Source organism: Apis dorsata, unplaced genomic scaffold (genome assembly GCF_000469605.1).
Source record: "Apis dorsata unplaced genomic scaffold, Apis dorsata 1.3 scaffold_147, whole genome shotgun sequence".
NCBI lineage: Eukaryota > Metazoa > Arthropoda > Insecta > Hymenoptera > Apidae > Apis > Apis dorsata.
The window spans coordinates 62,729-79,055 of record NW_006263438.1 but is presented as its reverse complement, the minus strand read 5'-3'; the positions used below and the strand labels follow the sequence as shown (position 1 = coordinate 79,055).

Sequence of the window (16,327 nt, the reverse complement as noted above, 5' to 3'; positions counted from 1 at the left end):
TTTTTTTTTGATTATATTATCGATATATTATAAATATATATATTATATTATAATTTATTTTATATTATAATATAATTTTTAATCAAATCTTTCATGTAATTTAAAAATTCTCCACATCAATAAAATAAAGAATTTTTCAACCGTAAAGAAATGTTATAAAAATATTATTCTTATTTTAGAAATGAACGAAACTAGAATCTTTTATTCCGATTTCTACTTATATTTATATTGCAAATCATAAAGAATTCGAGAGATTAATCCAAGATTATTCAGATATATACAATATATATTGTATTCAATATAACTTCTAAATCTTAATCAAAAAATAATATACATATATCACAATATATTCATATATTTTTACATTTTTAATTTTTGCAGTAAGATATTTCTGCATTATAAGATAAAGAAATTAATAACAAAAATAGATGAACTAATAGATAACGAAAATAAACATTTCGCAGTATTTACATACGTATGCACAAGTCCAATATATTTGTAGATAATGTGAAAAAAAGAAATATGTACAACATATGTACAACATTTTCAAATATCACATTTAGAAAGGAAACATATTAAATGATATTAAATGTTATCGACAAATATTTAATAGCAAACCTATTAAATATTTCAAGAATACTTATAATATCAAGTTAAAATTCGATGTATTTTAATAAACGATTTGATAAATGAATACTGTATTATTTCGAAATAATTTCATGGCCAAATTTGCTAATTGTTTATTGAAATATTTTTTTATCGAAAAAAAAATTATATCGAATTATATCACGAATAATGAATAAATAAATATAATATTCAACACTTTCTTCAAGATACGTTGCTTGTTCATATTCAATAATCAATGCTGTCGCAGCTCAACTAGGCTACGCATTTTGTGATTGACCAGTGTTTTTTGTTAATAAATCGTTAACAAAACCATAATAAAAATTTTCTTCTTGCAAAAAAAAATGTTGTTTGAAATTATTTAAGGAATTTTCAATTTACAGATGTAAATATTCAAATATTTTTGGGACACCCTATATATACACAGTTAATTTCAAAATAAAAATATTTACTATATTTTTTTTAGAAATGAAGAAAAAAAAATATTATCTGATAATCTAATATTTAATATTTAGATTATTAGGTTAGGTTTTTCCATGATGCACAGTTGAACGATATCGCGATTGTGGAAGTGTGAATGGATGAATCATATTATAAAATTCTCATATTATTGTATATATTATATATATTTAAATAAATGTATATATATTTATTAAACAATATAGTATTTAAAATTAAAAGATTCAGCAATATATTTAACACAATAGTCACATTATTGTGTGAGGGTTAATAAAATCATATGAGTTAATCATAGAATGGGGAGTAATGATAATAGTATGAATACAAACTTATACAAACAAAGAAAAATTTAATTTTATAAAATATATTATAATGCTTAAAATTGATATTATTATAATGATCCATGTCACTAAGGCAATTCATATCTTTTTGTAATTGAAAAGAAATATTAGAAGAAAAAATTATGAATAATGAAGAATTAAAAAATTTTAAACTTTCAGAATCATATTTTTATTTTGAAACAACATCTATATATAAAAAAAAATATCTTTTTTTCCAAAGATTGTGTACTTATTTGAAATAAATGTCTTAAAGAAACAAATATTTTGTATCGATATTTAAACACATTACTATTTTAAATTTAATCTCGTACATTATTGTTTTCATAACAAAGGCAGATATATATTCACAAACATTTCATCACTGACTAATAACTTATCATACAAGAGTGTAAAACGTATAACAATTGTGAAAGCTTTAAAATATATTTCTGCATAAAATATATTTCTTGAAATCATGCTATTTATTGTTGTATAGTTTTCGAATATGAATATATAATAAGTTTTATTCAAAATAAAAAATTATTAATAGATAAATATTAATTATCAAATAATATATATAAATAATCAATTAAATTTAAATTTTTAATTTTATCAAATCATGATTCTATCGATTTTATTCAATGATTGTCATATAAATTCAATAAGTTTATTATAATGAGAAATATTATAATATACATTTTAATTTTATTATATTATAAATTTCGAAAGATTTTGATTATCAAGGCTTTTTTACATTTATAATATAATGAAAGTAGTGATTGAATGATTTTCCATTATTTTTTTATTTTATTTTATTTTAATATAATATAATAAATAATATATGCATTATTATAATCACATTTTAATATTTTCGAAAATTAGTTAATTAAATTGATGAATTTTATTAACGGACTAAGTTTATGTAAAATTAAAAGGATAGTAATATTTGCAAAGTTATATAAATATTAAATATCACTATAGATTCTGATTAATTAACTATACAATTAAAATTTTATAAATATATACATATGTATATCTTTTCTATATATAAATACACGAAGTATATAAGAAATACTATAATTTTATATAAATGTTATTTTATTAATTATAATAATAAAAAATTTTATTAATAAAATGATAATAAAAATTGTAAAAAAAAAAGAATTTTGTTATAATTATATATAATCTGTAATTAACTACTTATATAATTAAAAATTATAAATTAATATATTATAAACTAATTAACTTAATTTTCTTTATTTTGACATATAATAATAATAATAATAATAATAATAATAATAATAATAATAATAACAACATAGATAATATTTATTATTGGTTAATATAATCTCATTATAAAGTTGACAAATTTTTTATTCGTCAAGAAAGATTGTACGAACTTTTCTATCAGCCAGTTCTTTTACTAGTTGATCATCATTCTATGTAACAAATGACATTATTATAGTCATTTATATATTGACGAAAATTAAAATTATTTATGCATATTCTATTTGAATATTAATATTTAGAATTAGAATTACATGTACTAGAAATAAAAACTATATGCAATTCAAAAATCGTAAGTTTATCACAATATAAATATATAGGTAATATGATAGAACCATAGAATCAAATATAATATAATATAGAATTATATAACATAATATAGAAATTATATAATTTAATATAATATAGAAATTAATTAATGATAAAAACAAATAAACGACAAAATAAGCATTAAACTATTATAATGAAATTTTAATAAAATCTAAATACAAAGATTTTAATTTTAAATGTATTTTTTTATAATGAATTTTTATTATGCTTTTCATGAAAAAATTTGTCTTTAGCTATATCTAATTCAATCAAATTAAAAGAAAAGATATTATTCATTATTGAATAATATCTTTTCTTTTAATTTGATTGAATTAATGCAATGTAATGAAAATTATGAAATATATTTTTTCTTGTTGGTTTGAAAAAATTCGATATGAAATTATATTTATGATAACCTCAAATAAAATTAATTGCTGATTATCCATACTTGATATTATTAGGTCATCTAAGAGTTTTAAAATTAATTTATATTATTATTATATTAGTATGTGAAGTTGTAGATAATCAAATAAAGATAGATAGAAATCGCGTTAAACTTTGAATCAGTATCTGCTGATTCAAAACTTTGTGATTCATTATCATATGAGGTAGATTTGTATACATTGATTACGTACACTTCAAAGTCATCAAGGGAATTTTTTTTATTATAATTAACTTCGTAAAGATCGAATTGTTACTAAAATTATAATTTGTATTATAAATTCTATATATTATACCACACATGATGAATAAAAATTTATTATATTATAGTATAAACACTTCTATTTTTTTATTGTTAATAATATAATGAATTTTATCAAAATTTTTTATTCTTTACTGATGATAATAATAATAATAATAATAATAAATACTGATAATAATAAATTTTCACATATAAAGATAATGAAAGAGCAGATAATCAACAAAAATTATACTATATATAATTGGTTCATTAAAATTACAATATACAATAAGGAAAATTAAAAATCTTTTATATGTACTATATTCAAAATATTGTCCATACATTCAATACAATTATTTACATACCTAATTAATTAAATGATATATATTCAAATGTTATTTGAATTATAGCATTATATGCTTTAACAATAGCATCTTTTTCAACTTGTTTATAATATTCATGAAATATACAAGTATTCCATCTTGTCTTAATCACTATATTATTTTTCTGAATATCTGATTGCCAACTTACTGGCATTGTAATACATATTTTCAAAGTTTATATATTATTATTTTAATAATAAAGATATTTAAATTTTTCATGTATTTCAATTATGATTATGTATATTATAATTATAATATATAATTATATATTCGTTCATCTGATTTAAGTTTTTTTTTATTATTTAATTAAAAATATTGTCTAGTATTTCTATATTCACAGATACATGAGGTTAGGATATTCAAAAGAGAATAATTCATTTACTTTAATTTATATAGATATATATTAATTTTATATATATTATATATCAAAATATATGTTAAATTTCTTATAAATAATTTTATATTTAATAATTTTACTTAACTATATTAAAGTGAAATCTTTAATTATATATTATTTTTGTTTAAATTATTTTTATTTTGAATTATCCCGCCATTTACTAAATGATATACGTCATACTAACACGCCTTTCATCGTACTTGATGTCTTGTCGATAGTAATAGACAGTAGAGTCATGTTATGATGAGAATCACGATTTAAAAGTGGCCGTTTGTTCTTCTAATTTTATCTTGCAAAAAATCGCAATACGTCGTAAAAGAGAACGCGGTAAGAGCGCGAAATTCCGCGCTAAAATGAGTCTTAATATATCAAAGTTATTTTCAAGAAAGAAAACCGGCACAATTGATACAGTCGCTGAGATTGGTCGTCCTACCAATGTTTCTCATAAATTTCATGTGAGTAAAAATGCCGAAACAGGACAATTGGAAGGTCTTCCTGAATCTTGGATTCGTTTGCTTAATACACAAATATCAAAATCAGAGCAAGATGAACATCCTGCTGCAGCTTTACAAGCAATCAAATTTTATAATTACTCGATAAAACGGAAACCAGAAGAAAAAGTATTCAAACCTTTCGTTACAGAAGATTTGATTGAAGAAGAATCTCAGGAAATTGATAAAATTTTATCAAAAAAATGTCAATCTGAAGATTCAGATGAATCGAGTACTGCAAGTTCAACAGATAGTCAAGTGCAGGAGTTACCAGAACTTCCACCAAAAGTTAACAAAATTCCAAAACCTACACCACGAATGTGCCCTGAAAGAGTTGAAAAAACTATTATTGAAATTCTTGAAGATTTAAGTACATATCAAATTGAAGATGATCATCCACTTGAAATTGAAAATGAACAAAATAAAACAGAAGAGAGCCCTATTTTACGAAAGAAAATAGAATCTTCTACAATAAAACTTAATGATGAAGAAATTTTTGAAGAACTTCGAGCTATTTGTCATAATGAAGATCCAAATCTTCGTTTTGAAAAAACTAAAGAAGTTGGGGCTGGTGCTTCAGGTACTGTATTTATAGCTACTGATATACAAACTAATCAAAAAGTTGCTATAAAAGACATAGATTTATCAAAACAGCCAAAGAAAGAATTAATATTGACTGAAATCAAAGTTCTTAAGGAATTTCAACATCCAAATTTGGTGAATTTTTTGGATGCATATCTTTTAAATGAGCATCTCTGGGTTGTTATGGAATTATTAGAAGGAGGACCACTTACAGATGTTGTTACTGAAACTGTAATGAAAGAAGTACAAATTGCAGCAGTTTGTAGAGAAGTTTTAAAAGCAATTAGTTTTTTACATACAAGAGGAATTATTCATAGAGATATCAAATCAGATAATGTACTTCTTGGAATGAATGGTGCTGTGAAAGTTACAGACTTTGGTTTTTGTGCTAATATTGATGGTGATGAAAAACGTCAAACTATGGTTGGTACTCCATATTGGATGGCACCAGAAGTAGTGACGAGAAAACAATATGGTAAAAAAGTAGATATATGGTCTTTAGGTATTATGGCCATTGAAATGATAGAAGGTGAACCACCTTATATGAAAGAAACACCTTTAAGAGCTTTATATTTAATTGCTGCTATTGGTAAGCCTTCTATACCTAGATGGGACACATTAAGTCCAACATTTCAAAATTTCTTAGAAAAATGTTTGGCAGTTGAAGTTGATGACAGAGCAACTGCAGATGAGTTATTATCTCATCCATTTTTAGAAAATTGTGCAGAATTAACAAGTCTGATACCATTAATAAGAACTGCACAAAGAATTCTTCATAAAGTGTTCCATTAGATAATTTTTTTAAATAGAATTCAAAACCTATTTTTATATGAATATAATATTGCATTGATTACTTACACAATGCAATAAGTATTCTATATATTGCACATAATTTAAATATATACAATATAGCAATTAATCTATTTTATATGTGACTATCTATTATATTTATAACAATATTATTAAATTTTTAATAGAAATCATGATGTAGTAATAAAGAAATTACTATAAGATAATTTTTTAAAAATTATTCATTTATATAATAATTTCATAATACAATATAAACAATAGATTAATTTCTATTACTTTGAATTATTGGAAAAATTAATATCATTAATAATGTGCATTATTCATTTTTTATGTGCAATATTCATTTTTTTTTATATGTTTATTTCTATAAAAAAAATATAAGATTCTATCAATTTTTAGAATAAAATAAATGCAGAGAAAATACAGTTAGAATCATTATATTAAAAATATATTTAGTATTTTTAGTTATATAAATTACGACTTTACTTTAAAATTATTTGCATTTACTATATAATAAGGTATAATTTGTTCATTTATTTTAAAGTTCATTTTTACCAAAATAATGTACTTAGTTTGTTTAAGAACTGAAAGTGCTATAAATATGCTGTAAAGTATGTGCACATAATATCTATCAGGGGTATAACTGCAATTTATTGTCAAAACACTTTTTAAAGTAATGATTCCAATTTAGTCATAGTACAAATTAAATTTATAATTTTTATTTAACAATTTTGCTAATTGATGTTGTAAATATACATCACATTTTATTATATTTTTTGAATTCCATATTTTCTTCTATTCAAAATTATAATTTAAAAAAATAAGTTATGCCATACATTTTTAAATCAAATAATTTATATTTAAATTAAGTATTGTAATTAAAGTATTTAATATCTGTTCAATCATAATCTAATTGCATAAGAAAGACCACTTTTTTATAAAAAATTCTATATTTTTTGTTTTGGAAGAATATTTTGTTATTAGTAGTGAGAAGTTGTACCTTATGATTCAATGTTATAAGCACATGTATTAATAACTAAGTATTATAAGTAATGTGATATATCACACATTATAAAATGCATTTTTTAAAAGCATTACCAATCTCTAGTTAGTGTTATAAGACTTTACCAAATTTTATAATATGCAATTTTTTAAGAAATTTTTTGTATTTTAAAATCTAATGCTATTCATATGCCAAATTTTAATAAATATTATTCTTTTAAATAAATACTATAAATTATGTATATAATATTGTATTTATATCTTTTATAAAAAATATTTGAATTTGTATTACAATTAAATATTGTCCATAATTAATTTAAAATCTGAGCAATCACGATCACATAATATCACAACTGTGATAATAAAAACTGAATCCTGTTTTATTGTATTTCTACATTAAATATCATCGTATCATTTTTATTTTTGTTTAACTAAATTACTTATACAATTTGTATGAATAATATTAAATTTAATTTCAAGTTAAAATAATTAATATTTACATAAAATTATAACATAATTCAATGTATAAAATTGATAATTCAGTTATTTAATCATTTAATAATAAAATGTAAAATATATTTGATTTTGACTATTACATATGTATCTATATATTAGGAACAATTTGTTAAAAAATTCTGCAGCTGTAACATTTGTGCCTTATCAAATCAATACATATGGTTCTCTACCAATTGCCTTACAAATACATTTATCAATGATAATAGAATAAAATATAAAAAAAAGTTAAATGTAATAATAATCTATTGATAAGAACAGTTGCACAAAAAATGCTAAATTTTGTATATTAAATATGTGTGTATTATTTTCAAATGTATATGAAAAAACACATGTGGTTTTAACAATAAATACTTTATTTACAAGATATAGCAATGACTTTGTACATTTTACTAAAATCCCCAAAATTCTTAAATCACACTGAAGTTTTCAATCATACAACTTTCTAATATTTGAATATTATCTTATCTAATTTATGAATATTTATTTATATTTATTTACATTTTATACAAAATTTTATAATATATATAAAATAATATAGTTTTTATTATCTATTGTTACATGAAAGAAGTTATATCAGTGTGATTATTTTATTAAATTATGTATATAAATAGTAAATCAGATATAAATTATCCATTTACATATAAGTAAATAAATTATATATATGAGATATTATATTTATAATTGAAATAAATTCATATAAATTTATATTATTTATTAATTTTGATATAGAAAGATCAATTTATATCTTATTAAAAAATATAATTTTTTATCACTTTATATATATATTAATTTATTATTTTTGTATATTTTATAGATATGCTGTTCAAAAGTTTTTAGTGTGTATATATATATATATATATAAATATATATATATATAAAAATTTTTATCAAATAAAAAATTTGATGGAAGCATAAATACATTAAGTAAAAAAAAAGAAATTTATATAAATATTTATATTTGGTGTGTGTAATTGTTTGTAAAAATGATTTTATTAATAATATAATAAAATTGATAAAATTAATTTATTACTTTAATCTTAATATTTTTCACATTTCCACTAAAATATTTTTAATTATTAATCTAAAACTTGGCAGTATCTAGGCAGATAAATAAAATTTTTTTTTTGATTACGATTTTAAACTTTAAAATAAAATATTTAAAATTATTTTTTAAATAATTTCATACATCAAATTTTATATGTATAACTTTTAAAGCATAATAAAAGCTATGAATTTATAAATGGTTTAAAATTTAATCTTATTACTTATAATTTATTTTCAAATGAAATTATGAATTCTTCAGATCTATTTTTAGAAAATTAATATAACAAAGAAAACTATAATTTAAATTGAAATCTAAATTATGTCAGTAAGTTTCTCAGAATTAATGTTTAATTAAAGATCAGTCCTGTGCGTACCTTAGTGCTCGTAATCTTCCTGCAATAAGAAAAGATGGGTCTTCCAACATAGCTTTTAAAACAGCCAAAAAGTCGGCTGCTTGATCTTCATCAATTGCTCGTCTATCATACGATAAGGATGTTGACATTTTTGTTACTTTTTGTAATGTAGCATCTACAAAATTATATATACAATACATTAATATTTTGTAATATTATAATATTATCTTTATAATATCCTTTTTAAATGCTTCTTACTTAGTTCTTCTTGACCACTTCCAACTGCTAATATTGCTGTTTGAGGAAGATTTATAATGGCCCTGAATTGCTTAATACCAAACATTCCCAAATTGGATATTCTAAAAAAAAATTGCATATATAAAAAAAAAATATTAGAAACGTATAAAATATAATTTATATTTTTTAATTTATATAATATAATATCTCTATATTTCGTTCATAAATTCATTTATTTACGTGAATGATCCTCCTTGAAATTCTTCCGGTTTTAATCGACCAGTTTTAGCTTTTTCAGCTAATTCTTTTATATTTTTCGAAATATCCAGTACACTTTTAGCTGTAGCATCAAAAACAATTGGCGTAATAAGTCCTGATTCAATAGCAACTGCGATAGAAATATCAACTCTTGGCATTTGAATTATCTATTAAATATATATAATATTTATGAAATTTATTATATTTAGTAAATAATAATAATTATATTAAATAATTATATCAAAATTATATCAAAATTATATACTAACTTGATTATTTTTATATAATGTATTTATAAATGGACATTCAACTAGTGCATGTGCAGTTGCTTTTGTAATGAAATCGTTTATTGAAATGTTAATACCATCAGCTTTGAGTTCCTTACGAATTTCATTTATTTTATCAATTTTAATATTTATAGTCGCATAAGAATGCGGGATAGTTCTCTAAAAATTTATTAAAAGTTCATCTTCTATTATATAGAAAAGTAATATTGTTGCATATATTAATAAATAAAAATAGTTTGTAATTACTTTTGATTCTCCAAGTCTTTTAGCAATGACACTGCGTATATTAGAAACTGGAATATCTTGATAAGTGGAAGGAACACCACTGGGTACATGTTTCTTTACAGGAATATCAGGCTTTTGATCTTTAGGCGGAGGTGCTTAAATAGAAATATAAATTTCAATATATATATTATTTTCATATTTTTATTATTTGTTTTTACATACCTGTTTTTGGTGCAACTTTTTTTATATTCTTTGTTTGAATATAACTTAAAACATCACTTTTTAGTAATCGATTAGGCCGACCAGTACCTTTAATTTCTTCTGCTTTCAATCCATATTCTTCCAATAATCGTCTTACTGCAAGACCATATACTCTGAAGAAAAAAAGAGAAAGAAAAAATTATACATAATAATAATAGAAAACATATGTGTATCATAATTCAAAGTTAATAACAATTTTTTTATATGCATACTGTCCACTTGGTGCAGGTGGAGTAGCAACAGAAGGAGCTGGAACACCTACAGGAGGAGCAGTTGGAACAGCTTCAGGAGCAACTCCAGGAGCAGTAGTAGGTTTTGTTATTTTTGGAATTACAATATTTTTCCAATCCATTCCCTTTTCTACTGTAATGGCAATTAATTCTCCTACTTCTACTTGACTTCCTTCAGGAACCTGTTTCATGATAAATTTTTAAGTAGATATTATAATTTTTCAATAGAACAATTTAATGTTTAATAACAATTATATACAAGTATTTTTGCAAATATGCTTTCATCCTCGATTTCAAAAGTCATGACAGCTTTGTCTGTTTGAATTTCAGCCACTGCATCGCCAGGTTCTATTTTTTCTCCTTCTTTTTTAAGCCATTTTACTATCGTACCTGAAGTCATTGTTGGTGAAAGTGCTGGCATACCAATATTTGTTCTGAAAATAATAGAATCTATATTAATATAATATAATCTGCATATATTTGAATTTTTAATAGTTTGCTTTATGAATGAAAGAATAAAAATAATATATTTATTACTTTAATAAATACATACTGTCCAGGAGGTCCTTGAACTGGCATAGTTGGAGGAGATGATGATGGAGGAGATGTTGGTGATGGAGGAGATGTTGGTGATGGAGGAGATGTTGGTGATGGAGGAGATATTGGTGATGATGGAGGAGATGTTGGTGATGATGGAGAACCAATAATTGAAGATGCAGTTACAGGTGGTGCAACTGAAACAATATCTGGCATTTCCACAGATTTCCAATCTTCATCTACATCAACTGTAAGTGCTATTAATGTTCCTACTTTGATATCTTGAATTCCTTCTCCTATCTAGAAAGTATTTTAAATTTATTTTTGAAAATAATTGTTAAATATAATATCTCTCATAGAAGTTTTACTTTAAAATCTTACAATGATTTTTGCAAGAATACTCTCATCTTCTAATTCTAAAGTAACGACTGCTTTGTCAGTTTGAATATCAGCAACCGCATCTCCTGCTTCAATCTTATCACCTTCCTTTTTGAACCATTTCACAATGGTACCTTTTTCCATAGTAGGTGACAAGGAAGGCATTAAGATACTCTTTCCTTGAACTGAAAATAAATGAAAAATTATGAGATTGTACTATTGTAAGATTGTACACTGAGTAAAAATTATATGATTTTAATATTATTATATATTATTATATATAAATTTCATATAATTTTAATAATTAGTATGAAACTTGATTGCATAATCAATTTAAATAATACTGCAAATATATTATAATAAACAATTACAAGTTATAATGAATGAAAAATAACAAAAATATTTTTGTTCAGTATCTTAGGCGTTATAATTTATATATAAGTTAATTAATATTATTTCAAATAAATATCGTTTGAATATATAAATGTATGTTAACCTCAATCACGTATAATGGTATTATTAATATATTTCTGAATAAATTGCATACCATCGAAAACCCAACTTGTATGGAAACATAATCGTTGATATTTTAACGGCACGAAAATTCGAGGTACTACACGACTATTATTTTTAATGGATAAGAGCCCAATTCTAGGTATCATCATTTGCGCCATATTTGATATGAAGTAATTGAGTTTTCAATATAGATTATATATATTAGATCACTTTCGACCTTCACAATGAGAATCTATTTATCAGATAAATCCGTTATAGGGTAAAGTCTTCTACTCAATACATTTTTTAATGACATCGCATTAACTGTTAGTAAATAATTATTATATAATTATTTATTTAATTACATTTATTAAAATAAAATTTAATGATAAAATTTTACATTTTTTCTACGTATTATATACAAAAATTAAAAATTTAAATTTTAAACCTATTGATATATTGCAAGTAACAATATACTACTATTATATATATATATAATTATCGTATAAATACATACTTTGATTATATAATTGCAGCATATAATAAAGTTATTATTATCAAAATATATTAAATATTTGGCTATTTACTAAAATCTTTTAATAAATAATATGAAATTCATTTAAATTATAGTTTTAAAACTAAATAATATAGATTGATATTATTTCTTAAATAATTTTGATTTATAACTATTTATTATAAAAAATTTAACAAATCAGCTTTATAATATTTTTTATTTTATGAACATATTTTTAGATAAACAATTTCTATGAATAATGCGACGTTTATTGAATTTTCATTATTAAAGTCTTATTTTTAATCTTTAGGTCTTAAAATATAAAATTATAGTAAATGAGTGAATAAGGTAAATCACAGTTTATTATTCATTAATGGAATATCATGGTGTAACGATCATTATCTCATAAATATATCGCAATGAAACTTTTCAATACTTTTTTCAATGATTTTTATAACTTTAGAATAGAGAGATTTTATTGAGTTTTGCATTCTTCTCGATCAGCATTTTGTGGCCAATCACATACATTATTCTTTGTGTTCCAAATCAATTTATTTGGACAAGTGAATTTTACTGCCTTTCCGTAAACACATTCATAATACTGCAACAAAAATTATATTTATATATATACATTTAAAATTTTTTTTAATAAAGAAAATAAATCAATATGATAAAAATTTAAAATGATTATTTACAGAATTGCAATTTTTAGACGGAACGAATTTGTCGTTATTTTTACAATCGATCTTATCTGTTTCTCCATTATCTATCGATGGAATAGATTCAGATTTATCTGTTTCTTCTGTAGAAGAAGTTATTTCTGGTTTTTGAGTAGATAGCTCTGTAGGTTTAGTAGATGGTCGAGTAGATTGAATAATTTGAATGTTATCTGTAGTGCTTGGTGGTCTTGCCCATTCAGGCTAAGAAAATCAGATAAAAATAATATTTGATATAATATTTATCAAAAGTATTTATATATCGTTGATTATTTATATAAATGAATAATTTAATATATACTAAGCTAAAATTTGTTTTACTTTAATAAAAGCATAATTTTTTACCCTAGGGGTTGTATTAAAATCTTTTTCTGGCACGTTATATCTTTTTAATCCTTCATGAATGACATTCATTAAAGGATTGCGATCACCACAAAGTCCTTGAAAATCGTCCATATCAATGGCCCAAACCATGGCTCCCGCGTACCGAGATTCCTTGATAAAATCGATCTTATATTTCACACTTTCCACGTTTTCATAACCGACCCATTGCGTTCCTATAATTATAATTAATTTAGATATCCTCAAAATTATTTACTCACGTATATATTCATACCTTGATACATATATGGAACTTTCCCAATATTGTCGAATTTTTGAGTCCAGTTACTACCTGGTGCTTGCAATCTGGTACAGATCTAAAAATATCTCTTCATTATTCTTAGGGAAAAACGACCGATAAAAAAAATTTACATTACGAAACGACAAAATAAAATATTTTTTTTATAAAAATTATTATCTCTTATAATTATTATACTGAATATTATCACAATACTGTTATAATATTTGACATTATGATTGATTCTAAATACTTCGTAATAAGCAAGAAATCCTTTAGCTTGAGTGTATTCTCCAGGTTCCCCGCCACCAGCCTCTTTATTGATATAAGTACCAGGCTCGTAATTGTTATTACTCTGACTGAGAGTAAATGTGCGTCCATACAATGGAATTCCAACGACCAGTTTTTTAGCAGGACAACCTTTTTCTTCCCAAAGTAGAAGACCATCGTGCTGCGGGGAAAAATATTGAGTATCATTCAACAGAAAAAACAAAGAATTTAAAGACAAATAGAATATAAGAATTCTATATAAGAAAAATTTATTACAAATTCTAAATTCGTACCACGTTCAATTTTTCATATGCCCATTGGTCATGCGGGCGGCGATAAAGTGGACTGTGCACGTCAGCAAATCCAGCCCAGTTACCTCGAAGATCGTAAGCCATTACGTGTACGGCATCCATATTTCTGCGAAAAATATTTTTATATAATTCAATTTGTGAAGAAACATTGATTAAAAAGCTAGAATCTCGATTCTTCTTCTTCGATGATAATATTTTTAAACCACTCACTGGCATATTTCTGGTACGTGATATCCTTCATCCAACCGAAACTTCGCCATTGGTACTGCGATCGTCAATTCCCATCCTTTCTTTTCCTTGTCGAAAGCACGTCTTATTTCCTCGATGAAGTAGAAGAAATTGTCCTTGTCGGAGAACCTGCCGCCCCTGTCACTCGCTCCAGGATATTCCCAATCGAGATCGAAACCGTCGAAACCATATTTGTGCATAAATTCTGAAGATAACGATGAAAGATAACAGTAACGTGAAAATTAAATGATCATAAAAAAAAAAAATTAATTTTTTCTTACTTTGAAGAACAGTTTAACTAACATTGAAATTATCGATTTTTTTTTTTTAAATTCGCTCACCAACCACACTCTTGATGAAGCTATCGCGTCTTGCTTTCACGCTGACCAGGGCACTGTACTTTTTGCCGCCCTCTCCCCACCCGCCGACAGCCACGGAGGTCTTCAAACGTGGGTATTTAGATCTAAGATTGTTGAAGGCCAAAAAATTGCCCTTGTCGACGTCCAACTCTGGATCCAAGATGAGCACCTCCCAAGTCACGTTGCTCACACCGATGAACGAGTAAATGACGTGGGTGCACAAGTCGCCGGGAACATCGTCCACCCCATAACTGCCGACATCCTTTCGATAGATCGCCCAGTTGCTGAAGTAACACGTTATCCTGGCAGGCTGAACGTTTGCTGAAACTTTTCGAAAAATATCACGTGGATAATATTCACGAGGAAGTTTCCTTAAGAAATCTTGTTTCTAATTTTATTAATATATATATATAAGAAATATATATAATTACCTGTGCAAACGAGAATTACGAGTAACAGGGAAAGGGCCGGAAGATATTTTTCCAATGTCATTTTGGAAGCTGTTACAAAAATTTGGATATTAGTTATAGTAATTTATCAGTGTCGAATTTATTTGTAATTTTTTTAAAAAAAAGTTTTAAATTACGATGACGTAATTATCTTATGTAAATTCTCTATATTATTATTTTATTCAATTTCGTTTCAAAAGGAAGCTTTGTGAATAAATTAGTGAGTGTCAAATAGTGCATCAATGATAAAGAGTTATAAATATAATTTATTTAGAATATTAACTTCTTTTAGCAACACGTTATCGGAAAAAGTTCGATTAATTTTTAATTTTCAATATTAAAATTCTCACCGAGAAGAATTTTAAGATCGATATCGATCTGAACGATGATTAGAGACGTATCTGTTTCGATCGAATATTTGAAAAATGATTAACCGATTGCGAGTAATGAACGGTTCATCGAAACGTGTCGTTTCCTCGAATGGAAGGCTCGTTGTTAAGTAAGGCAAATATCGCGATATCTCTAAATTTTATCGTTCGAAATAATCTCGCTCTTGTTTCCGCACGAGCGCCACGAGTAAATTAACCGTGTCCGATCGATCGTTTCCTCGATCTTGATCTTGGACTCGCCCCTCCACGAGAAATCTCATTTAGAAATTGAATAAGTCACGTGTAGTTCGCCAAATTCGATTTCA

At 23.9% G+C, this 16,327-nt stretch overlaps 3 protein-coding genes across 6 annotated transcripts; 1 reads left to right on the top strand and 2 right to left on the bottom strand.

Annotated features, from left to right (window-relative positions):
- Positions 1-4,612: 4,612 nt before the first annotated feature.
- On the top strand, positions 4,613-6,448 carry LOC102678346 (serine/threonine-protein kinase STE20). The gene has a single exon (XM_006613367.2). The coding sequence runs from the start codon at positions 4,815-4,817 to the stop codon at positions 6,324-6,326; it is 1,512 nt and encodes a 503-aa protein (XP_006613430.1). The 5' UTR covers positions 4,613-4,814; the 3' UTR covers positions 6,327-6,448.
- A 2,542-nt stretch (positions 6,449-8,990) lies between these two features.
- Positions 8,991-12,659, bottom strand: LOC102678065 (dihydrolipoyllysine-residue acetyltransferase component of pyruvate dehydrogenase complex, mitochondrial-like). 4 transcript variants are annotated; one of them, XM_031509382.1, is made up of 12 exons: positions 12,220-12,659; positions 11,676-11,857; positions 11,423-11,594; positions 11,311-11,380; positions 11,017-11,191; positions 10,740-10,939; positions 10,489-10,640; positions 10,288-10,421; positions 10,024-10,200; positions 9,737-9,921; positions 9,518-9,618; positions 8,991-9,434 (listed from the first exon to the last, which is right to left on the bottom strand). In XM_031509382.1, the coding sequence occupies exons 1-12, from the start codon at positions 12,344-12,346 to the stop codon at positions 9,265-9,267; spliced, it is 1,845 nt and encodes a 614-aa protein (XP_031365242.1). In that variant the 5' UTR covers positions 12,347-12,659; the 3' UTR covers positions 8,991-9,264. The 4 variants fall into 4 exon arrangements, with proteins under 4 accessions (XP_031365242.1, XP_031365244.1, XP_031365243.1 ...); XM_031509384.1 differs by having other exon boundaries at positions 11,311-11,350; XM_031509383.1 differs by having other exon boundaries at positions 11,311-11,356; positions 11,426-11,594.
- A 220-nt stretch (positions 12,660-12,879) lies between these two features.
- Positions 12,880-16,240, bottom strand: LOC102678204 (endochitinase). Its single transcript, XM_031509388.1, has 10 exons — positions 16,068-16,240; positions 15,616-15,684; positions 15,167-15,511; positions 14,808-15,030; positions 14,580-14,703; positions 14,270-14,467; positions 14,014-14,095; positions 13,743-13,954; positions 13,377-13,601; positions 12,880-13,282 (listed from the first exon to the last, which is right to left on the bottom strand). Exons 1-10 carry the CDS (start codon positions 16,090-16,092, stop codon positions 13,157-13,159), a joined length of 1,629 nt encoding a protein of 542 aa, XP_031365248.1. The 5' UTR covers positions 16,093-16,240; the 3' UTR covers positions 12,880-13,156.
- Between the last annotated feature and the right edge of the window lie 87 nt (positions 16,241-16,327).

Bases quoted from the DNA above. Each gene is read 5' to 3' on its own strand.
- LOC102678204 (XM_031509388.1), bottom strand. From the start codon at position 16,092: ATGAACCGTTCATTACTCGCAATCG. The intron at 14,468-14,579 runs GTACGAATTTAG...TTTTCCCCGCAG, and splicing joins CATATGAAAAATTGAACGTG to CACGATGGTCTTCTACTTTG. The intron at 14,096-14,269 runs GTATTTAGAATC...AGATATTTTTAG, and splicing joins GATTTCTTGCTTATTACGAA to ATCTGTACCAGATTGCAAGC.
- LOC102678346 (XM_006613367.2), top strand. From the start codon at position 4,815: ATGAGTCTTAATATATCAAAGTTATTTTCAAGAAAGAAAACCGGCACA.
- LOC102678065 (XM_006613365.2), bottom strand. From the start codon at position 12,346: ATGGCGCAAATGATGATACCTAGAATTGGGCTCTTATCCATTAAAAAT. The intron at 11,192-11,310 runs GTATGTATTTAT...TATTATTTTCAG, and splicing joins GTTCAAGGACCTCCTGGACA to AACAAATATTGGTATGCCAG. The intron at 10,940-11,016 runs GTATATAATTGT...ATCATGAAACAG, and splicing joins GCATATTTGCAAAAATACTT to GTTCCTGAAGGAAGTCAAGT.